This window comes from Protopterus annectens, chromosome 15.part0 (assembly GCF_019279795.1).
Source record: "Protopterus annectens isolate FY-2018-M chromosome 15.part0, PAN1.0, whole genome shotgun sequence".
NCBI classification, from domain to species: Eukaryota; Metazoa; Chordata; order Ceratodontiformes; family Protopteridae; genus Protopterus; species Protopterus annectens.
In genome coordinates, this window is record NC_056749.1 from 379,890,459 (window position 1) to 379,915,889 (window position 25,431).

General features: G+C 44.0%; 1 protein-coding gene across 1 annotated transcript in view; it reads right to left on the reverse strand.

The window, feature by feature from the left end:
- GLA (galactosidase alpha) overlaps nt 1-25,431 on the reverse strand; it is a 552,477-nt gene that overhangs the window by 340,364 nt on the left and 186,682 nt on the right. Inside the window, exon 4 of the mRNA XM_044057125.1 lies at nt 11,023-11,114. Within this exon, the coding sequence (XP_043913060.1) occupies nt 11,023-11,114 (92 nt within the window). The remainder of the gene's footprint in view (nt 1-11,022; nt 11,115-25,431) is intronic.

The window sequence follows — 25,431 nt, forward strand, 5'->3', positions numbered from 1 at the left end:
TGAAACATTTTAAATCAGCGTTCCTGAATATTGCACTTTTCGGAAGGATTTGTTTCATACTTTATAGTATGTCACCAGTAACGGTATATAAAGCAGTCATAGTGCTTGTTTTGGATTACAAAATGTGTTCACATGCAAAAAGAACTGTGTGTGTTTGTTATCGGAGACTTGGCTGTGGATTAGCTTTTCAAATATTTTTCTCAGGCCGGGCAACACAGATAATGGCCAGAAGCCAATCACTGCCGTGGATTTAGAGTTTTGTTACTGATTCAGCTGTGGCAGCTTTCCCCTTATAGAGGCAAACTATCTGTAGATAGGCAATGGCTGTACAGGAGTTGTAGAAGGTTTAGGAGATAATCCTTGCATAAGATGATAAACTAGGGATGTAAGCCATCTGTGCCTGAATGAGCATCAGAAAGGACTTGGCCAATGAGGTGTGTATAGAAGGGGTTTTAATTCTGTGTGGTGGGAGTTTAAATTAATCAAAAGCATAGAGATTACTGTGGAAAGTTATTTAAATTCAGTGGGCCTAGATTCACTGTTGCAGTCATCTTTTAAATGATATTTGTTAACAGTATCTGGTTACATGACCAACTACTGTTTCTGATTATTTTGGAGAGAGGTTTCAGAAGCTTGCAGGACTTTTTTTCTCTCCTGATTGCCTTTTTAGAGAGAATTCTAAGTAGTATGAACCTTTTATCTATTTCTGTGTAAGGTAAAATTTTCCATTGTGTACCAGTCTGTGTCACAAACCTTGAATAAAGCTTTCAGCTTCTTTGCTAGACAGAGATTTTGTGCAGCTTTATGGAATCTAGAAACTACAGGGAAATATTCTTCTTGGAGGTGAAGAAGTGTGTTTGTTACAGCAAAGGATATTTTGGTAGGGCCTTGTTGGGATACAAGGAATTTCCTTTTGATTTCTGACAGCTCATTGTTTTATGGCAACAATATTTTTTGAGTTTTAGGCCAAAATCTAGGTAGCACGGAAGATTTTTCTGTTGAGGATGTGCAGACTAAAGTTAACTGGGCAGTGATCACATGGCAATACTAACTAACTTGGTTTTGAATGTCAGAGATAAGGAAGTCAAGGAAGGAATGATTTCCAGATTTAAAAATTGTCCTAATTGGTTTCTTAATGACATGGATAAACCCTTGGTTAGTGAGGAACTCACGTAAATCTCAGTTACAGGGGTTGATCAGAATAATAAGGAAGCCATCTGAAATAAGAATGTCTTTGATGTGATTATCAAAGAGTTTCAGCATTACAATACTCCAATGCATTCATTAATTTTAAAACTATGTCCTCGTTTAGCCACTTTACTGCTCAGGGCTTCCTGTCACATTAAGTTAACATTCAAGCACTTGTTTATGTGCTAAATCTCAAAATAACTGTCAATTTTTAACAATACAAAATCTTCTAATTATTCTTGTCTTCATTTACTTATTGCTCTTTAATATTTTCTCTAAATAGCTGTCACTTAAAGTAATGCCAGAAACTTCCTAGTCCCTTAATAAAGGAACAATGTTTCCTCACAACTGATATAGTTTATTTCATTTTAAAACACGGACTGCATCTTTTTTGTCAAATACAAATATCCCTTTCATCTTTTTTCACTAACTTCTACTATTTTTGTAACGTAGATGGCTCCTACACAACTGAACTGGTATTATCTCAATTGCATCATGCAACAGACTCCCACAGAAGTTCAAATTCAGTAATGTGTGAAAAGATCTTTCTTATGCTGACCATCATTATATTCCAAATATTCACCATTAACTTGCTTCAGCTCTCAATCATTAATTCGCCCCATTTAATGCAACTGTTACTTCATACCATCAGAAAACTCAGGGACTTGTCATGGAATGTTACCGCTAAATGTTGTATATACGTGTGCTGTTTGGCATCATTTTCTGACATTTTGAAATGATTCATTGAGTTTATCGGTGGTGTTTTGTATTGGTAACTCATCTACATCATTTTGCTCGTTGTGTGCATTACTTCATACTATTATTGCTTGCTTGCTTGCATCACTATAAAAAAAAGTACAGTTGTATACACTTACCATAAATGTAGATGTTCGAGTGTATTCACTGTTGCAGTCATCACATTTGGGTTATCCCTGCCAGGGTAGCCCTCATTCGGCCCTAATACCAGAGGCTTAGTATTTCTGCGTTGGTTGCTGTCGCTTCAGGACTGATGTCAGGTCATCAGTGGTATAAAAATAGGCAGCCAACACCATTACATCAGTCTTTCTTGCCATAAATGTCAGGAGCCCCCTATAAGGAGCTAGGTTATGGTGGAAGAACACCATCAGTAGAAAGTAAATATCAAAAATTCCTTGCAAGGAGAGACAGAGAGAGAGAGAGAGAGAGAGAGAGAGAGAGAAGGGAGATGGAGGGAGGGAAACCAAGACTGCAACAGTGAATACACTCAAACATCTACATTTATGGTAAGTGTACATATCTGTACTATGTTCTTCATGTTTCACTGTTGCAGTCATCACATTTGGGTTGATTCCCAAAGCTTAAGAAAAGGGTGGAGGCAGTCAAGAAGACTGGGAGCCGGCTAGGATGCCCTGCAAGACTGCAGTGCCAAAGCATTCCCTGGATATGGAGAAGATAGGCAGGTGGCAATGCTTGGTGAAGGTATGAACAGAAGTCCATGTTGCAGCCTCCAGGATGTCCCTGGTGGGGACCCCTCTGAGGAAACTTTAGAAGTGGAGGTTGCGCTGGTAGAATGTGTCCTGACACCCTTGGGGGGAGGTTTTCTGTGATGTTTGTAGCAGAAATGGATGCAATGTGTTATCCATTTGGAAATTGTTTGCTTGGATATGGCCTTGCCCTCTGCTCCTGCAGCAAAGCTGACTAGCAATTGATCAGTTTTTCTAAAAGATTTAGCCCTGTATAGGTAGAATCTGAGCTGTCTGTGCACATCTAGAGAGTGCAGAATCCTTTCCTCCTTGTTTTGTAGGTTAGGGAAAAAAGTGGGCAAATGAATGGATTGGTTGAGAGCCACACTGGACACCACGTTTGGCATGAAGGATGGGTTAGTCCTGAGGGAGAACCTGTCAGCATGGAAAATGATGAATGGCTCTACAGCCGTAAGTGCTTGTAGATCTAATACTCTTCTAGCTGAAGTGATGGCCAGAAGCAAGACTGTCTTCCAAGAGAGGAATTTTAACTCTGCTGAAGTTGCAGGTTCAAAGGGGGGCAGGGTGAGCTTTTCCAACACAAAGTTTAGGTCCCAAGCTGGGGTAGGAGCTCTTCTGGGTGGCCTCAAGTTGTTAGCCCCTCTTAGGAACTGTTTGATGAGAGGGTGTGAGAAAAGCGGTGGCTCTGTGCTGAAATGAGCAGAGATGGCAGAAGCATGAATTTAAATGGAAGAGAAGGATAGACCCTTGTGTAGTAGGTCTGCCAGGTAATCCAGGATGAGAGGTAGGGTGGGCTGTGCCATTCCAGCTCCCTTAGCCTGGACCCAGGTGCAAAACCTTTTCCACTTGTCAGCATAAGACTTTCTAGTGCAGAGGCATCTGGCCTCACGTATGACATCCAGAACTTGTTTGGTTAGACTTACAGCTTGAGGAGAGGTCAGGGAATAAGCCAGGCTGCCAGATTGATGATCTGCAATTGGAGATGCATGAATTCTCCATTCCTCTGGGTCAGGAGTGTTGGGATCTGAGGTAGGTGCCATGGTGGCAAGGGTGAAAGGCTGCGCAGTAGTGGGTACCAGTTCTACCATGGCCAGTCTAGGGCAATCAGGATTGTCCTCGGTTTTTCCTGCCTTATTTTGATCAGTACCCTTGGAATGAGTGGTACAGGGGGAAATGCATAGACTGACAGGTTTACCCACTGAAAGGATAGAGCATCTACTTTCCAGGCCTTGGTGTGAGGTTCCCTGGTGCAGAATTTGCTGAGCTGGTGAATGGAGTGGGAGGCAAAGAGGTCTACCTTCGGGCTGCCCCATTTCTGGGTTACAAGGGTGAAGATCTTTGGTCTAGCTGCCAATCGTGCGGGTCTAGCAGGTCTCTGCTTAGGTTGATGCCAGAGAGTTTAGAAAACCTGGCAGGAATTGTGCTAACAGGTGTAGTTGCATGGCGGACGTGTGCCAAAGGGTCATGGCGAGCCTGTACAGAGGATAAGAGTGAGTCCCTCCCTGCTTGTTGATGTACAACATCACCATGGTGTTGTTGGTTTTGATTAGCAGAGGCCCTGGGGAGAGTAGGGGTCTGAAAGCTGTCAGGGCGTGCTGAACAGCTAGCATCTCTTTTTGGTTGATGTGCAGATGTATTTGATTTGGGCTCCATTGGCTCTGAATGCACCTGCTGTCCAGGTGTGCACCCTAGGCATATTCTGATGCGTCTGTGGTGAGGATCTGGGCAGCATGGGGTAGTGAGAACGGAAGTCCCTTGTTGTGGTAGCATGCTGCTGCCCACCAAAGAAAATCTTTCCTTAGGCAAGGTATCATTGGTATAAGAATTTCAAGGTCTTGAGAGTGCTGACACCAAATGCTTTTTAGGTACCACTGCAGTTTCCCCATATGCAGTCTGGCGTATGGAATGAGTAGACTGCAAGAAGCCATGAACCCTAGAGCTTGCAGGATTTTCCTTGCGGATAACTGGGTCCTGGTGGCTAGTTGAGAGAAGTAGGTTGTCAGATAGGTTTGTTTTTTTTTGGTGTAAGAAATGACATCTGGGATGCTGTGTCCAGGCTTTGTGTGGGTGCGTACCAGTTTTGATTTATTTTCGTTGACAGTATACCCCAGGGAGGTCAGTAGGTCCTTTACAAAGGTCAGGTGCTTTAGCAGCTTTTCCTGACTGTCTGCCTGAATCAAGCAGTCGTTTAAGTATGTATAAATTTGAATATTTCTTTGCCTGCAAAAAGCAATGGGGGGAGCCATTCATTTTGTGAAAACTCTGGGAGCAGTGGATAAGCCAAAAGGAAGTGCAGAGAACTGAAAGTGCAGTGATCATGCTCTGAAACATAGGTATTTCCTGCATGATTCCCTGATTGGGATGTGTAGGTAAGCCTCTTTTAGGTCTAGGGTGGCTAACCAAGCATCCTTGGAAAGCATAGGAAGAAACTGCTGGAGTGTGATCATTTTAAATTTTGGTATCACCAGAAAGGTGTTTAGAATGGATAGGTCGAGGATGGGGTGCCATGTGCCCTCTTTTCTGGGTACCAGGAAGAGTCTGGAGTAGTAACCTTGGCCTGTCTGTTCTGCAGGAATATGTTCTATTACCCTCAGAAAGGAGGAAAAAGACTTGCTTTTTGGCCTCTACCCGCTGGTTTGGGGGTAGATCTGGGAACCCTTTTGGGGTTGGCAGAGTGTGAAAATGAAATTTGTATCCCTGGGACACTGTTGAGGGCCCAGAGGTCATTGGTAATGGTGGCCCAGTTGCTTGTGTGGAAGGACAGTTTTCCTCCTAGGGGCAAGTGCAGGTGGGCAGAGGGAGAGGGTAGAAGCGTAAAGTCATTGTGAGCTTTTACCATATGGGGGTGGCTTAGCCCTCCCTGGTTTTGAAGAGGAGGAACTCCATTGCTTAGATCTCTGCGTTCCCTGGGGCTGTTGTCTTGGGGGGCTTGCTTTCCCTGGGTCTTTGCTGAGCTGACCTGGGGGGGGGGCAGGAAAGTACCAGTGCTTGGAGGGGCAATGCCTACTGAACCTCGGTGGTGGGACCTGTAAGAAGTCCTTAACTGTCTGCATAGATTTAGCATTTTCTTCCATCTTTTTAGGACCTCTTCTGCCAAATATGGCAAATGTGTCAAATAAGTTGTTTTTGTGCAAGGGTGTGTCCAATAATTTGGATTTGACATGGTCTGGCAAGGTCTGTTCCTTAAACCAATCATGTCTTCTAAGTACAGAACCAGTAACTGCTGCCCTGCAAGATGCTTCTACGGCATCAAAACCACATTGTAAGGTGTGCTTAGTCACTTGACTTGCAGAATGCATTAACTCTTGTAACTCTATTTTCTGCACAAACAGTGAAAGAAGATATTTTTTGTTTGAGGAGTTCCATGGTATGTTGCTGATATTTCAGCATATGGAACTGACAATTTAATGCTCTAATAGCAAGAGTAGCAGAGGTGTATACTTTTTTACCCCATCTGTCTAATGCTTGGGAATCCCTATCTGAGGGGGTGGGATTCTTAGCTAAAGTTGCTTTGATTCCTTTAGGTCCTTGAGAGATGACCTCGGGGTCAGCAGTAGAATTTTTGAAAAGAAATTTGTGAGAGTCAGGGACTCTATAGTACCTGTCAGGTTTCCTGGGAGCAGGAGGGAGGGTTGTCAGGGGTCAGACTGGATTCCATAAAGACATCATCCACAACATCCAGGACAGTGGGGAATGGCCAGAGGTCTGTGCTGTGGAAGATCTAAGAATTCCCTGAGTCTCTTTTTTGACTGAGGATAGTCCTGACATTCCCACTGGAAATTCTCCTTTAAAGTATGTAGGGTTTGCCCAAAGGAAAAGTCCTCAGGTGGGGAGGCTGAAGGGATGGATTCCTCTGCATCAGAATCCTCATAATCAGGGAGGGGTTGCATATCTTCATATTCAGATGCATCAGAGTCATTGGACTCCTGTTCAGATAAAACTACTGGGGACAAGTCTCTTTTTCTTTTGGAAGGGGTAGCCTGGCTTCCCCTGATAAGCATTATAAGGTCTTCCACCATTTTAAGCATTTGAGACTGAGGCAAGGAAGCAGGGGCCTGAGCTTAGGTTGTCATTTTTTGGGGTGTACTTCGTACCCTGGGCCTTAGAAACTCAGTAGTTTTCAAAAGAACTGTAGACATGAAAGAAGTCGTCGGTCTGTGTCGAGTATCGGTAGTGCAAAGTACTTCCTCGGAAGCCGGTGCCTGCTCAGCGACTCCGGAACCATCCAAGGTAGAGACATCCGCAGCATCCTTTGTTGAAGAAGAGTCTCACGGCATACCGGACTCTGAAAGGGTCTTGGTAACAGCCTGCAAATCCACAGAAGCGGGCATCAGGGGCTGCAAAAGTGCTTCACTGAGGACCGGAGAACTGATGACTAGCTTAACGGAAGCGTCGTCGGCAGTTTTGGACCTGTGCAGTCTGTCTATCTTTATCCTTACGTTTTTTCAGAAGATCGGTTGTCAGATGACTTACCGAAGCCATATTGGAAGTCGAGGACTGACAGCGAAAATATCTAGCTACAATAAGGTCCCCATGACGTATAGTTCTGGCGTTGAACAAAGCACAAAAGTGACAGCGGGGGATGTTGTGGTCTGGGCCTAAACAAGTGATGCAGTAGGAATGAAAATCTCGGTGTGGTATTTGCTTTCCATAGGTGAGACAATTGTTAACTTTTTCTGACATCGGTTAGAGCAAGAAAAAAGGATCTCCAATGAGGTACTTAGTTTTAGAAGACTTCAGCTTCAGTTCGGAAATGAAAAACTCAGGTAGCGGCCGACCGGCACTCGTGTGAACTGCTTCTGCTTCAGGCTCCTTGGCAAGAAAGACTGATGTAATGGTGTCGGCTGCCTGTTTTTATACCACTAACGACCTGACGTCAGTCATGAAGCGACAGCAACCGACGCAGAAATACTAAGCCTCTGGTATTCAGGCTGACTGAGGGCTACCCTGGCAGGGATATCCCAAATGTGATGACTGCAACAGTGAAACACGAAGAACATCTACTTAATACTGCTATTTTGGTTCACTGGCCAGTACATGTAAGTTCATTATACAGTTTTATTAGAGTCTCCCCTGAAAGGTAACAACTGTTTTTAACACACATAAATTCAATGTTTACAAAGCGGTGTCATATCTGACCATTAATATCTTGCTTGCTTGTTGCTGTTGTTCCAATTCCCTAATTTCTGCCTTGCAAATATACACACCGCTATTAAATAATCATACTGTATTCTCATTAATTAATTGTTTCCACAACCAAACTAAGCAGGTATTTTTATAAGGTACAGGTTAAGTTTGTTACCCATAAGCTCTTTTAGTTAATTTTTTAACAACATTGCTTTTCTAAAACCACCTACTCTGCCACTCTAAACACAAGATTTCCTTTTTAACTGCTTTCATTTTTCCACCAACATTTGATGCTTTCTGGATGTATGTCACTCCTGCACACCTGGGTTGGCCTCATTGTCTTTTGTTGTATAACAATTGTAAACTTGCATTCATGGTAACACACACCCATAGACTGGAGATGACGTTCAGCAATTTTGTTAATTATGGACATCTGCTGAATGAAATGTCTCTCCATATAATGCATCACACATACTGCACATACATGGACTGGGCATATACACCAGATTGCATACTGTGTTTGCCTCTTTGTTACTTCACCAGGTGCCGTAGTGGTGGCTCTGGCAGATACATAGCTGATTTTGTACTTCATTCCTAAGGTCACCAATTTTAAGGGCTGGGCAAACAAGATAAATAGACTACAGCAGATTTACAGACAGGAATGTCAGCTTTCAAGAAGGGTCCCCTCTTAGGTCCAGTCTCTTCTCAACTCATGAGATAGCTTTTACAGAAATTCAGTCTTTTTCTCAGTAGGGTCACTAATAATTCAGTCAGTTTCTGAAAGCACAGTTGTGTAAGAACCTATCATAACAGTAGATGCCCTACTGATCACTGTTGCAATATTCCTGAAAAATTAGTTATGCTATGACCATGGATTCTCACACTATCTCCAAGCCAGTGACCTGAAGACTACTGAAAGAGAAGACTGGTCAGCTATTAGGGGTATACCCCAAATTGATAAGAAAACTCCCCTGTGCCCATGTAAAAAAGCAATGGAGAGAGCAAAAGGGAGAGTGAAATAGGAAGGAGGAGATGCAGGGTGAGATGGAATGCTGCAACACTGCAGTAGGACAGCTACTGTTAGTGAAGTTGTGAAAGAACTTACCATATATCCTGGCTGAAATCAGTGTTGCAATATTCCTGACAAATGGGTGAGTCAAAGTGCTGAAGGAGGAAGGAAGGAGGGGTGGTTTGCTACTGGTACAAGTGGGTCTTGACTCTGTTTGCAACACAAGAAAGAGAAGCGCTTTCACTTTGCAGTGTTAAGATTTTCTAGTAATGGGTCTCCCAGCCTCTTGTAAGACTTGTACAATCTCTTCAAGCAAAGGAGGTATAAAAATTCTATCATCCATAGGGTCAGGCTGAGATACAGAAGATTCAGGTTGAGCAGTAAGCCTTTCTTCTGAGTTATAAGGTCCAACTGTAGAGGAATTCTCCTGCAATTTCCCTTCACCAGGTGAAACAATAGGGGAACCAATGTTGCCTCAATCAAAATGGAGCCAATAATAGGACTCTGGGTGTTTCCGTTTATGGCTTGAGTAGTATTTTTGGAAGAGGCAGAGAAGGAAAGACATAAAGGAATCTCCCTGCCCACTGAAAAGAGAAGGCATCTGTTTTCCAGGCTCTGGGCAAGAGTCCCTGGTGCAGAACAGGGAGAGCTAATGGTTGTTTGGTGAAGCAAGGAGGTCTGTCTGCGTGGTGTCATCCTGAAGTGTGATGCTGCAGAAGACCTTCTTGTTTGGAGTCCACCTGTGGAGGTCCTCCAGGGGGCACCTTAAGCAGTCTGTTAGCACACTGTCCTGAGAACAGATGTATGTGGCTATGAGTGAACTGTTCATCATACTCTGTATAGTCTTCCCAAAGGTGAATCAGGTGAAAGGGAGTCCCCTTCACTTGAGGAAATTTGCCCTAGATAATGCATCTAAGAGGAATACTCTACAGAATGGTCACATATTTAGTCTTCCTTTTTTTTCTTCTTAGGTGTTACATCTGCCTGGATGAGGCGTGGAGGTTCAGAACCCTGCCTGACTTCTTTTAGAGAGCCTGGGATCTCTTCCTTAACTAATATTTGTGGGATGCTGTGCGGTCCATCTGAAATGATTATGAGCATTTCCTCAGACATACTGGCAGTCTGCAAGACCTCAGGAGCCATATTGGCCTCCAGCGGGGTCTTAGTATCATGCAACTGAATAGTAGTCTGATGTACAACAGATTCTGTAACCTCAGCAGGTATGCCAAAGTCAGAAACACTGAACTGCTGATCCATTCAAAGCCACTGAGGTTTTTTTCTTTAGCGGAAGATAGAGGTCTGGGGATGTAGAGTCAGCCATCTTGGACGGGGACAGATGATTAAAATGCTGGGTCTTGAGAAAGGTGTTCAGAGTAGAGAGCCTAGACCTAAGAAGTTTTGGAATGAAAGACAGACAGAACAGGATTTCTGATCCTGTTCTGAGCCTAGGCAAAAAAGACTCTTGGCATGCAAGTCCTTGTATAGGATCTGCCTGTGGCACTCATACTTACCCTCCTGGCTGACATCTACAACTTTCAAACAAAAAATCATAAGGTAAAAAGGAAGGTTTCCTAATGGGGCACTTATCTGGATAAAACAAACAAAGCAAAGGCACCAATGACCATGCAGCAAACAGTGTGACAGATGCATGACCTACGTTCAGGCTGGTGGTGAGATAGTCTGAGGATCTACACTCATACATCCGTCTTTATATCCCAATGCATACTAGCTTAGGCCATGCGTTGGGTGTACAAACTAGGGAAGGCATAGCTTTAGTAAATCAGCTGGACATCAGTGGTGATAACTCATTTGTCAGGAATACTGAAACAGTGATTTCAGTCAGGGCATCTACAGTTACCAAGGTGACAGGTTGAAATCCAACTACACTTTAATGAACTACCTGCCCAGAAATAATATGTACACTCTATGACATAGCTTCAGCTGCAACTATATTCAGTAAGATCACATCTCCAGCTGACATTGTTGTAGCCAACTGGAAAATAATTTCAACTACTGCAGTGATACTTATTTTGTAGTCTTTATAAATACTTTTTTATCTTTCAGAAACATTAACCTGACTGCTGTAGCTTTATGTTTCTTGAAGTACAAATTGAACACAAGGTTGCTCCTCGTTACTGAAGTTACTCAATATTTAACTTTAGCAGCTCTTAGCATGCAATACACAGGAATCCGCTGACTTACACATACAGTTAGGAAATATTTCAAGGTACATACTTGCTGAAAAGGCCACATGTAAAGTGGCCATTCACATGAGTACAAGATGTTTCTTCCTGTTGCATTGAGGGCCAAAGACATGTTGATATAACCTGGAAAATAGAATACACTTTAATTTAATAAGATAATAGGACACATCTGTCATAGAACAAATAATTCCTTACAATTCAAATGTTTCTCTGTGTTAAAGCTCTACAAAACCATTAATTTGGTATGCAGAAATGTAAGTATGCCTGGAACTTTCTGTTAAATGTATACAATCATTCCACTGTCTAAATAAGTGTAAAATGCTAACAACCATCAAAATGTGTTGGCAGAGCAGTACAGCACAACAGGTGAACCGTGCAGGATAAAGGTAAAGCTGTACAGCTGGGTCCAGTAAATATAAGCATCTCTCTGCTCTGCTGTGACAGGACAAAATGGGGATGGGGAACTGAAGACAGTGTTCCCTGCCACATTCCTTTTTGGGAGAACACAAACATTTCATCAGGTGTATATGCTGTATTAAAATACTGCTATAAAGCAAGATTTGGTACTGTAGTACTTTTCAGAGTAGAGTTGTGCCACTGCATTCACACATCAGTCACACCCAGTGCTATTCTTTTGAGAAGACTGCAAGTGGCAGGACAAATACAGGGAACAGCAGCTGCCATGCAGTATGAGTACATGTATAAAATAGTTGGCACACAGACATTCTCCAAACCTTGACTGAAGGCATGCTATCCAGCTGCTAATATATATAACAGAACACGAAAAAGGAATACAGTACACAGAGCACCCTAGGAGCTATCAAAGTAGCCAATACAAAGTTTGACAGCCAATACTGACATGATGGGATCATTCTCAATGTATGTCAGCTCTTACAAGCTGTTATGAACAAAGCAGGAACAGCACTTAAGCTTGACAGTTGTCTGTCTGTCATTAGCAAGTACACCTCCAGACTTTAATAGATCTTGGAAACCAGCAGCTGTTGGCAAACACAAATCTGACAGTTTGTGAAAAAAACAACATATGGAGGAACAGCAGCAGATGTACATGATGAAGTTGTGACCTGGGGGAACAGGATACAGATAACAGCTTTAACATTTTACAATGCACTTAATACTGACAAATAATATTCAGTATTTTAAAATAATTCTAGAAAGCAGTGTAGCACTTTTCAACTGAAGCTGTGATATTCTAAATTAAATTTTATAATGATATGGAAAACAGCCCGGAAAAGTAGAGCTGTGTACACTTACCATAAATGTAGATGTTAAAGAGTATAGTCACTGTTGCAGTCATTACATTTGAGTAATGCCGGCCTGAATTCCAAAGTCTTGGGTCCTGCGTCGGTTGCTGTCTCCTCTTCCATGACGTCAGGTCGTCAGGGGTATAAAACATGCAGCCGACACCATTTTCTTTAGTTTTTCTTGCCCCAGATGTCAGGTGCCCCCAAAAAGGTAGCAAAAAAAGATATATATATATATATATATATATATATATACATACATGCATCAATATAAACTTTACCTTCATCTACAAGCAAATACACCACATAGGTTGTAGAAAATAGAGAAGGAAAGATAAACTCCAGAATGACAGGGGGATGGCGGGTGGGTAACCTGGACTGCAACAGTGAATACACTCGAACATCTACATTTATGGTGAGTGTACACAACTGTACTATGTTCTTTGCGTTTCACTGTTGCAATCATTACATTTGGGTAGAGTCCCAAAGCTATGGTTGGGAGGCTGGAGCTAAACAGCATTAGGAGCAGCTAGGAGGCCCTGCAGAACTGCAGTGGCAAAGCCTGCCCTGGATTTAGAGTAGAGTGGCAGATGATAGTGCTTTGTAAAGGTGTGCACTGAACTCCAAGTAGCAGCCTCTAAAATGTCTTTGGTTGGTATCCCCCTGAGAAAGGCTGCTGAAGTGGCTGCAGCTCTGGTGGAATGTGGCCTAATGCCCTTAGGCACTGGCTTGCCATGTTGTAAACAGCAGAAACAAATGCAGTGGCCTATCTACTTTGAAATATTCTGCTTTGAGATAGCCTTTCCTTGTGATCCTGCAGCATATGCCACTAGTAATTGCTTTGTCTTCCTGAAATCTTTGGTTCTGTCCAAGTAGAATCTAAGCTGTCTGTGTACATCCAAAGAATGCAGAATTCTCTCCCCCTTGTTCTGTAGATTTGGATAAAAAGTTGGCAGATTAATAGTTTGGTTAAGAGCCACACAGGACACCACCTTAGGCATAAATGTTGGGTTTGTCCTCAGTGAGACCCTGCCTGGATAAAAAAAGATAAAAGGTTCCACAGCCATGAGTGCCTGTAGCGCTGAAATTCATCTTGCAGAAGTTATTTCTAGGATCAGAGCTGTTTTCCGAGATAAAAACTTTATATCAGCAATCGCAGCTGGCTCAAAAGGAGGCAGGGTGAGTTTTTCCATGACATAGCTGAGGTCCCATGCAGGTATTGGTGATCTCCTTGGGGGCCTTAAATTGTTGGCTCCTCTGAGGTACTGCTTTAATAAAGGATGAGAAAAGATTGGTGGCTCTGTATTGTAATGAGCCGAAATAGCAGAGGCATTAATTTTAATTGATGAAAAAGAAAGGCCTTTGTCCAGCATCTCAGTTAAGTATTGCAAAATCTCTGGAATATTTGGTACAGCTGTATCAGTTCCTTGTGCCTGGTTCCAAGCACAGAATCTCTTCCATTTCCCAGCATAAGATTTTCTAGTACTAGGCCTTCTGGCTTCCAAAATGACATCCATCACAGCTTTACTGAGAGGTGTGTTTTATATGACTATATTATCCGCCATGCTGCCAGGTTTAAAGTACTGAGTTGGCTGTGCAGGATCTGATTGTTTTGCTGGGACAGTAGATGAGGTATTTGAGGTAAGCTCCAAGATGGGCATTGAGACAAGTTCCTTAGGATTGGATACCAGTGTTGGCGTGGCCAGTCTGGGGCAATCAGTATCATCTTTGGCTTCTACTGTCTGACCTTTAGGAGTACCTTGGGGAGGAGAGGCAGTAGAGGAAAGGCATATACTGACAGGTTTTTCCAGCTGAAAGATAAGGCGTCCACTTTCAATGCTTGTCTGTGATAAGTCCTTGTGCAAAATCTTTTTAGTTGGTAGTTGTGAGGGGAGGCAAATACATTTATGTCCGGTCATCCCCATTTCCTTGTTATCATGCTGAAGACTTGTGGATCCAGCTGCCACTCGTGGGGATCCATGAGGTTTCTGCTTAGTTCATCTGCCAGAGTGTTTTCCTTTCCTGGCAGGAATTGTGCCTGCAGATGTACTTGGTAAGTCAATGCTGTGTCCCACAAAGTCATGGTTAGTCTGCAAAGGGGGTAAGAATGTGTGCCCCCTGCTTGTTTATATACCACATGGCCGTGGGTGTTGTCTGAAGTAGGTCCTTGAAGGCTGTCAGGGCATTTTGAACAGCTAGCATCTCTTTTTGATTGATATGCAGATGCATTTGGTTTGAGGACCATGTGCCCTGAATGCATCTTCCTGCCATGTGGGCCCCCCAGGCATAATCTGATGCATTCGCTGTTACTGTCTGCCTGGCTGGGGGTAATGTGAATGGCAGTCCCTTGCTCTGATGACAAGTCTTCGCCCATCATCAAAACTCCTGTTGCAGGCAGGGAATGAGAGTAATCATTGTTTCCAGGCTGTGGCAATGTTGAGTCCAAACACTTTTTAGGTACCATTGAAGTTTCCTCATATACAGTCTTGCATATGGAATTAGTAGGATGCAGGATGCCATGAAGCCCAAAGCCTGCAGAATTTTTCTTGCAGATAACTGGGCCTTTGTTGTCAGCATTTTGAAATAGGTAGTCAGTTGCTTTTGTTTGTCTGGCTCTGTATTGCATTGGGCAGTTGTATTTAAGCTTGCACCCAGGAATATTATCTCTTGAGAGGGTACTAGTTTTGATTTATGTTCGTTGACTGTGTAACCTAGACATGTTAGAAGTCTTTTCACAAACTCCAGATGCTGTAGAAGAATGTCCTTGTTCTCTGCTTGAATTAGACAGTAATCCAAGTAAGGATATATTTGTATTCCTCTTTGTCTGCAGAATGCAATTACTGGTGCCAGGCACTTTGTGAAGACCCTGGGCACAGTAGATAAGCCAAAGGGCAGTGCAGAGAATTGGTAATGCATTGAGCCAGCCTTGAATTTGAGGTATCTTCTGTATGATTGTCTGATTGGGACAAGCAGATATGCCTCTTTTAGTTCTAAAGTCACAAGCCAAGCATTCTTGCCAATCATGGGCAGAAGCTGCTGCAAAGTCAACATTTTGAATTTTGGTACATCCAGGAATGTGTTCAGAATAGATAGGTCCGGTATTGGTCTCCGGGCCTTGTCCTTTCTGGGTACCAAGAACAGTCTTGAGTAAAATCCTTGTCCCTGCTCTTGCTCTGGTACTTGCTGAATGGCCCCCATGTCCATGAGGGATGAGACTTGTTTTTGCGCCTCTGCCCATTGATTTTTTGGCAGATCTGGCCAGCCATTTGCCTTTGGCAGGGTATGAAAATGGAACTTGTAGCCTTGTGACACTATATTTAGAACGCACTTGTCCTGGGTTATAATGTGCCCATTTTGAGAAAAAAGTGCTAATTTTCCCAATAAGGGTGCTGCCAGGAGATAAGTGCTTGGTGCAGGCAGGGGGAAGTCATTAGGACTGTTTCCTATATGGTTGGGATTTGTCTTCTCCAACTTTGGAGGTAGAAGCACCCCATTGCTTTGACCTGTATGAACCTTGTGCCTGGGATCTGCCTCTAGGGCGTCTGGATCTACCCCTTTGAGGTCTGTCTGACACAGGAAATGACCAATTTTTTTGTAGGCCAGTGTCTACTAAACCTAGGTGGCTGCACTTGTAAAAAATCTTTGACAGTTTGCATAGATTTAGCTTTGTCCTCCATTTTCTTTAACATCTCTTCTGCCTTAACACCAAACAAAGTATCATGCTGTAAAAGTGCATCTAATAATTTAACTTTGACATGATCAGGCAGATTTTGTTCCTTTAACCAAGCATGCCTCCTAATTACAAAACCTGTAACTGCGGCCCTGCAGGAGGCCTCCAAAGAATCAAAACCACATTCAAAGTATGCTTTCCAACTTGTTCAGCTGCATGCAATAAATCCTGCATTTCCTTGTTTTCTCCACATTCAGAGTTTAACAACATTTTCTGTTTAAGCAATGCCATGACATGTTGCTGATATTTGAGCATATGAAACTGACAGTTTAAGGCCCTTATAGCCAAGGTAGCAGATGTTTAAACCTTTTTTCCCCATCTATCCAGTGCCCTAAAGTCCCTGTCAGAGGGGGTAGGGTTTTTTGCAGCGGAAGCCTTAACTCCTTTGCGACCCTGTGAAATAGTTTCGGGGTCTGCAGCAGGGTTTTTAAAAAGGAATTTATGAGAGTCAGGAACCCTGTAATATCTGTCAGGCTTAACAGGAGCTGGAGGTAAAGAGTCAGGGTCAGACTAGACTCCAAAAACACATCATCTACAATGTCTAACACAGGTGGAATGGCTAGAGGCCTGTGTTGAGGTAGTAAAAGGAAATCCCTGAGCCTCTTTTTAGATTCTGAAAAATCTTGGCTCTCCCAGTGGAAATGCTCCCTCATGGTATGCAAGGTTTCCCCAAAAGAATAGTCCTCTGGTGGAGAAGCTAAAGGTATAGATTCTTCAGCATCAGAATCCTCATAGGGGGGAAGAGAATATTCCTGATCAGAAGAGGAATCAGAAGAAATAGAAACCTGATCTAAAGATTCATAGTCAGTCTCTTGCCTAGGCCTCTTATCAGGAGGGGGATGGAAACCCCTGATCAAGGTAATCAAGTCTTCGGCCATTTTCAGCATCTGTTTTTTGGGCATAGAGGCCTGTGCACATGGCTCTTGAGTTTGTTTCTTTGCTTTAGAAGGTGCTTTAGTCTTTGCCTTTGAAGCTGAAGTCGGTTTAATGTAAAGATGTTTAGGTCTGAATACGCCCTCAGAAGCCGGATCCTGCTCAGCGGCTCTGGACCCATCTGAGGGAATAGTGTCCAAGGCTCCAATACCTTGAGTTTCCAGCGGCATAGCCAACTCCACGTGGGAGTCGGTAGCAGCCTGCGACTCTAAAGTAGACGGCGTCAGGGGCTGCGAAAGCACCTCACTGAGAACTGGCGAATGGCTTAGGAGAAGCTTCATCATCGGTTTTGGACCTCGGTTGTTTATCTCTCTCTTTTTCTTTGCATTTTTTGTGAACTCCGGTAGTTGGATGGCTATCCAACGACATTTCTGGATAATTAAACTGGCATCCAAAATAGTTTAAAGCAAAATCATACCGACGCTTAATAGTGCGTTGGTTAAATCTAGCACAAAACCGACAAACCAGAAACGTTGTGATCAGGGCCTAGGCAAGGAATACAGTAAGAATGAAAGTCCTTATGAGGTATTTGCTTTCCACAAGAAATACAATTATTAACTTTTTCTGACATCAGTCTGGAGCAAGAAAAAAGTTTCCCCAACGGGGTACTTAGCTTTATCGAAGACTTCAGGTCTGAAACTCGAACATGAAAATCTCAGGAGTCGGCCGACCGGCACTTGCGAACTGCTTCTGCTTCTGCCACCGCACGGCAAGAAAGACTAAAGAAAATGGCGTTGACTGCATGTTTTATACCCCTGACGACCTGACATCATGGAAGAGGAGACAGCAACCGACGCAGGACCCAAAACTTTGGAATTCAAGCCGACTGAGGGCAACCTGCCAGCAGGATTACCCAAATGTAATGACTGCAACAGTGAAATACGAAGAACATCATCAGAGTTACAACAGCTGTGACATACTGTGCCAGTATTTTAGCTTCCTTTTTGTTTGAGCAGTACACAGTGACAATAGCACAGCTTTGTGCAGCAAGATTTCTATTTTTGAAGTAGACCATAATAGCAATGCTACATGCATCAAGGACTGCAATGAACTCAGGATTATTGAATGATACCATTTTGTTAAATACAGTAAAAATAACCCTTTTTGAAGTACACGTTAAAGAAAGTACAGTTGTGTACACTTGCCATAAATGTAGATGTTTGAGTGTAGTCACTGTTGAAGTCATCACACTTAGGTTATCTGCCTGCAGGCAGCCCTCAGTCGGCCTGAATACCACAGACTTAGTATTTCTGCGTTGGCTGCTGTCACTTCAGGACTGACGTCAGGTCGTCAGGGTTACAAAAACAGGCAGCCAACGCCATTACATCAGTTTTTCTTGTCCAAAATGTCAGCAGCCAAAAAATAGGGAGCTAAGTTATGGTGGAAAAACACCACCAGTAAATACCAATAACCCTGTAAGGGGTGAGTAAGAGAAAGACAGAGAGAGGGAGAGAAAGAGAGAGAGACAAGGGGCTGGAGGGTGGGAAACCAGGACTGCAACAGTGAATACACTCGAACATCTATATTTATGGTAAGTGTACACAACTGTACTATGTTTCTATATTTATGGTAAGTGTACACAACTGCACTATGTTCTTCATGTTTCACTGTTGCAGTCATCACACTTGGGTTGATTCCCAAAGCTGAAGAATGGGTGGAGGCAGTCAAGAAGAATTGGGGCTGGCTAGTATGCCCTGCAGGACTGCCGTTGCAAAACCCACCCTGGATTTGGAAAAGATGGACAGGTGGTAATCCTTGGTGAAGTTGTGAACAGAACTCCAAGTAGCAGCTTCCAGAATGTCCCTGGTAGGAACTCTCCTGAGAAATGCTGTAGAGGTTGAAGTTGCCTTAGTGGAACGTGTTCCGACCCTCAGAGGGGGTGGTTCCCATGGTGTTTGTAACAGAAATGGATACAGTGCGCTATCCACTTGGAGATGGTTTGTTTTGATATGGCTTTGCCCCCTACCCCTGGTGCAAAACTGACTAGTAACTGGTCAGATTTCTTGAAGGGCTTAGTCCTATCAAGGTAGAATCTGAGCTGTCTGTGCATGTCTAAAGAGTGCAGGATCCTTTCCCCCTTACTTTGAGGATTAGGGAAAAAGGTGGGCAAATGAATGGATTAGTTGAGAGCCACACTGGACACTACTTTAGGCAAAATAGTAGGGTTAATCCCGATGGAGACCCTGTCAGCATGAAAAAATAATGAAGGGTTCCACAGCCAGAAGTGCTTGTAGTGCAGACACTCTTCTAGCTGAAGTGATGGCCAGAAGCAAGGCTGTTTTCCAACAGAGGAATTTTAAATCTGCTGATGCTGCGGGCTCAAAGGGGGGTAGCATCAGTTTTTCCAGCGCAAAGTTAAGGTCACAAGCAGAGGTGGGGGCTCTTCTTGGTGGCCTTAAGTTGTTAGCCCCTCTCAGGAACTGTTTGATGAGAGGGTGAGAGAAGAGAGGTGGCTCAATGCTGTAATGAGCAGAGATGGCAGAGGCATGGATCTTAATGGAAGACAAGGATAGGCCTCTGTGGAGTAGGTCTGCTAGGTAATCCAGAATGAGAGTTAAGGAGAGCTGTGCTGAGTCCGCTCCTTTAAAGTGAATCCAGGAACAATACCTTTTCCACTTATCAGCATAGGATTTCTTTGTACTGGGTCTTCTGTCTTCAAGAATGATGTCCAGCACCTACTTGCTTAGGCTGGCCACTGGAGGAGAATTCAAGGAATAAGCCAGGCAGCAAGGTTCAAGGTATGCAGTTGCGAATGCAAGATCTGTCCCTCCTGCTGAGTGAGGAGGGTTGGGATCTGGGTAGGTGCCATGGTGGCACCAGTGACAGACTGCATATTAGTGGGAACCAGTGTTGGTGTGGCCAGTCTGGGGCAATCAGAATTGCCCTTGGTCTTTCCTGTCTTATCTTGAGTAGTACTCTTGTAAGAAGAGGCAGAGGGGGAAATGCATAGATTGAGAGGTTTACCCATTGGAAGGATAGGGCATCCACTTTCCAGGCCTTGCTGTGAGGTGCCCTGGTGCAGAATTTGCTGAGCTGGTGATTGTCGGTGGAGGCAAATAGGTCCACCATCAGGGTACCCCATTTCTGGGTTAGAAGGCTGAAGTTGTTGAGGTCTAATTGCTACTTGTGTGGGTCTAGGAGATTTCTGCTTAAGTTGTCTGCCAGAGAGTTTTGTTTGCCTGGCAGGAATTGAGCTTGCAGGTGAATATGCATAGCCAAGGCCATGTTCCACAGGGTCTTGGCTAGCCTGCAGAATGGGTAAGAGTGGGTTCCCCCCTGCTTGCTGATGTATCACATCACTGTGTTGTTGTCGTTTTTTTTTTTTATTAGAAGGGCCCTGGTGAGAGTAGGGATCTGAAGGCTGTCAGAACATGCTGAACAGCTAGCATCTCTTTTTGGTTGATATGCAGATGAATTTGGTTTGGGCTCCAGTGGCCCTGAATGCACCTGCCGTCCAGATGTGCCCCCGGGCACAGTCTGATGCATCTGTGATTAGGGTCTGGGCAGCATGTGGTTGTGTAAAGGGAAGTCCCTTGTTGTGGTTGCATGCTGCTGCCCACCAAAGAAACTCTGTCCTGAGACAAGGTATGATAGGTATGATAGTTTCCAGGTCCTGAGAATGTTGGCACCAAAGACTTTTTATGTACCACTGAAGTTTCCTCATATGCAGTCTGGTATATGGAATTAGTAGAATGCAGTAGGCCATGAACCCTAGAGCCTGCAGGATTTTCCTTGAGGATAGTTGGGATCTGGTTGCCATTTGAGAGAAGTAGCCTCTCACATAGGCTTGTTTTTCAGGAGTAAGGAATGCCATCTGGGTTGTTGTGACCAAGTTTGCTCCTAGGAATACAATCTTTTGACTGGGGACTAGTTTTGATTTCTTTTTGTTGATAGTGTTACCCCAGGGAGGTTAGAAGGTCCTTTACAAATGTCAGGTGCTGCAACAGCTTTTCCTGACTGTCTGCCTGAATCAGGTAATTGTCCAAGTAATTGTATATTTGAGTCTTTCTCCGTCTGCAATAGGCAATGTCTGGAACCAGGCATTTTGTGAAGACTCTAGGAGCAGTGAATAAGCCAAAGGGAAGTGCAGAGTACTGATAATGCATAGATCCTGCCCTGAAAAGTAGACATTTCCTGCATGAGTCCCTGATGGGGATGTGCAGATAGGCTTTCTTTAGGTCTAGGGTGGCTAACCAGGCAGCTTTGGGTCAGCATAGGGAGAAGCTGCTGCAGGGTGAGCATTTTGAATTTTGGTACCACCAGGAAGCTGTTTAGAATGGATAGATCTAAGACTGGGCGCCAGGTGTCCTCTTTACTGGGTACCAGGAAAAGTCTGGAATAAAACCTTGGCCTATCTGTTCTGCAGGAACAGGATGAATTGCCCTTATGGAAAGCAGGGATTGAACTTGGTTTTGTGCCTCTACCCACTGATTTGGAGGAAGGTCTGAGAACCCTTTTGGGGTTGGCAGTGTGTGGAAATAAAATCTGTAACCCTGGAATACTATGTTGAGGACCCATCGGTCGTTGGTGATGGAGGTCCAGTTTTTTGCATGGTGGGCAAGTTTTCCTCCTAGAGGCAAGAGCAATTGGGCAGAGGTGAGGGGTGGAGTTGAGAAGTCATTGTATATTCTTTCCATATGGGGGTGGCTTAGCACTCCCTGTTTTAGAATAAAGGTACTCCATTGTTTAGATCTCTGCATACCCTGAGACTGTAATCTGGGGGGGGGGTCCCTTTCCCCTGGGTCCAGTTTGAGATGGCCTTGAGGGGGCTGGAAAGGACCAATGTTTCGAAGGGCAATGCCTACTAAATCTTGGAGGCTACACTTGCAGAAAATCTTTGACTGTCTGCACAGACTTGGCCTTTTCTTCCATCTTTTTTAAAACCTCTTCTGCTTTGGTGCCAAACAGATTGTCCTTGTTCAAAGGAGTGTCCAGTAATTTTGATTTGACATGGTCTGGCAAGGTCTGCTCCTTAAGCCAAGCATGCCTTCCAAGTACAGAACCTGTGACTGTTGCCCTGCAAGATGCTTCTAGGGTGTCAAACCCACATTGCAGGGTATGCTTGCTGACTTGGCTTGCAGAATGCATAAGCTCCTGTAATTCTTTATTTTCTGCACAGTCAGGAAAGGTAGATAATTTTTGCTTAATAAGTTCCATAGTATGTTGCTGGTATTTCAGCATGTGGAACTGGCAATTCAATGCTCTAATGGCGAGAATTGCAGAGGTGTATACTTTTTTACCCCATCTGTCTAAAGCTCAGGAATCCCTATCTGAAGGGGTGGGATTCCTAGCTGTAGTTGCTTTTAATCCTTTAGGCCCTTGGGAGATGACCTCTTGGTCAGCAGTAGAATTTTTGAAAATAAATTTGTGAGAATCAGGGACTCTATAGTACCTGTCTGGTTTCCTAGGAGCAGGGGGTAAAGTATCAGGAGTTAGACTGGATTCCATAAAGACAACATCCACAACATCCAGGACAGGAGGGATAGCTAAGGGGTCTGTGCTGTGGTAAATCTAAAAATTCCCCGAGTCTCTTTTTGGACTGAGGATAATCCTGGCATTCCCAGTGGAAATGCTCTCTCAAAGTATGCAGGGTTTCACCAAAAGAAAAATCCTCTGGGAGGGGAAGCCGAAGGAATGGATTCCTCTGCATCTGAATCCTCAAAGGCAGATAAAGGCATGTCTTCATATTCAGAAACCTCAGAGTCATTGGACTCTTGGTCAGTTAAAGCTGCTGGGGACAGGTCTCTTTTTCTCTTAGCAGGGGAAGGCTGGCTTCCCCTAATCAGCATAATCAAGTCTTCTGCCATTTTAAGCATTTGAGATTGTGGCAAGGAAGTCATTTTTTTAGGCGTAGCTTGTATTCTTGGCCTTAAAAACTCTGTAGTTTTAGAAAGGACTGAAGATTCGAAAGAAGTCGGTTTGTGTCAAATATCGGTAATGCAAAGAACTTCCTCGGAAGCCAGTGCCTGCATAGTGGCTCTGGACCCATCCAAGGTAGAGACATCCGCAGGTTCCGTATTAAAAAAAAAGAGTCTCGCGGCATACCAGACTCCGAACGGGTCTCGGTAGCATCCTGCAAATCCAATGAAGTGGGAATCAGAGGCTGCGAAAATGCCCGAGTACTGGCGAACTGGCGACTAGCTTAACGGAAGTGTCGTTGGTAGTTTTGGATCTGTGCAGTCTGTCTCTGTCTTTATCTTTACGCTTTTTTGGAAAATCGGTAGACGGATGGCTTACCGAAGCCATTTCAGAATACGGAGATCAAGAACGAAGTATTTAGCTACAATAAAGGCCCAATGATGAATAGTTCGGGCATTGAACAAAGCACAAAACTAACAGCGAGGTACGTCGTGGTTTGGGCCTAAACAGGTAACGCAGTAAGAATGGAAATCTCGGTGTGGTATCTGCTTTCCACAGGTGAGAGAATTATTAACTTTTTCTGACATTGGTTAGAGCAAAAAAAAAGGATCCCCAAGCTTTAGAAGACTTCAGGATGATTCAATTCGGAAACGAAAGCTCAGGTAGCGGCTGACCGGCACTCATGCGAACTGCTTCTGCTTCTGGCTCCTCAGCAAGAAAAACTGGTGTAATGGTGTCAGCTGCCTGTTTTTATACCCCTGACGACCTGACATCACAATCCTGAAGCGACAGCAACTGACGCAGAAATACTAAGTCTCTGGTATTCGGTCCAGCTGAGGGCTACCTGCAGGCAGATAAACCCAGGTGTGATGACTGCAACAGTGAAACATGAAGAACATCACTATATGTGGAAAAGTACAGTTGTGTACATTTACCATAAATGTAAATGTTCAACTGTATTCACTGTTGCAGTCATCACATTTGGGTTATCTGCTTGCAGCAGCCCTCAGTTGGCCAGATTAACAAAGTCTTGGGTACTGCATCAGTTGCTGTCCCTTCTTCCATGACGTCAGGTCAAAAGGGGTATAAAACATGCAGCCGATGCCATTACATCAGTTTTTCTTGCCCCAGATGTCAGGTGCCCCCCTAATGGGAAGCAATTAAATCTATAAATATACAAGGTTATACCTCCAACAAAAAAGCAAATACACCAAAAAGCTTTTGACAACAGTAAAGGAGAGTAGAGGTATAGCCAAAAGAAGAAAGGGGGCTGGAGGGAGGGTAACCAGGACTGCAACAGTGAATACACTCGAACATCTACATTTATGGTAAGTGTACACAACTGTACTATGTTCTTCGTGTTTCACTGTTGCAGTCATCACATTTGGGTAGATTCCCAAAGCTAAGGTTGGGAGGAGGAATTTACATAGCATTAGGACCAGCTATAAGGCCCTGCAAGACCGCAGTGGCAAAGCCAGCTCTGGATTTAGAGAAAATTGGCAGATGGTAATGCTTGGTGAAAGTATGTACTGAACTCCAGGTAGCAGCTTCTAGGATAACCCTGGTAGAGACGCCTCTGAGAAAGGCTGTAGAAGTAGACGCAGCCCTGGTTGAGCGGGGCGTGATCCCCCGTGGGATAGGATTTCCATGGTGCTTGTAGCAGAAATTAATGCAATGGCCTATCCATTTGAAAACGGTTTGCTTTGAAATAGCCTTCCCCTCTGCCCCTGCAGCAAATGCCACCAGCAGTTGGTCAGATTTCCTTTGAGGTTTAGTCCTGTCCAAGTAGAATCTAAGTTGTCTGTGCATGTCTAAGGAGTGCAGTATCCGTTCCCCTTTTTCTGTGGGTTAAGAAAAAAGGTTGGCAAATGAATGGACTGATTAAGGGCCACACTGGATACCACCTTGGGCATGAAGGAAAGATTGGTCCTGAGGGACACCCTGTCCGCATGAAAGATGATGAAAGACTCCACTGCCATGAGGGCCCGTAATTCAGATACCCTTCTTGCTGAAGTGATTGCTAAAAGGAAAGCTGTTTTCCAAGAGAAGAATTTTAAATCCATAGTGGCAGTTGGCTCGAAAGGAGGAAGGATGAGCTTTTCCAATACAAAGTTAAGGTCCCAGGCTGGAGTTGGGGCTCTCCTGGGTGGTCATAGATTTTTGGCCCCTCTGAGGAACTGCTTAAGCAGTGCATGAGAGAAGGGTGTGTGTGGGGGGGGGGTTCTGCGTTATAATGAGCCGAAATGGCTGAGGCATGAATTTTGATGGAGGAGAAAGACAGGCCCTTGTGAAGCATCTCAGTCAAGTATTGTAAAATCTGAGGTAAATTGGGCATTGCTGTGCTCATCCCTTGAGATTGGTTCCAGGCACAGAATATTTTCCATTTTTCAGCATAAGATTTTCTAGTACTAGGCCTCCTTGCCTCTAAAATATCCATCACTGGTTTACTGAGGGATGGTAAAGGAGAGATTAAGTAATTAGCCAGGCTGCTAGGTTCAGTGTATGAAGCTGAGGGTGCAGAATCTGGTTCTCCTGCTGAGACAATAGGGTAGGAGTCTGAGGCAGGTGCCATGGGGCCAACAGTGACACACTGCGCAAGAGGGGGTACCAGTGTCAGCGTGGCCAGTCTGGTGCAATCAAAACCGTCCTTGGTTTG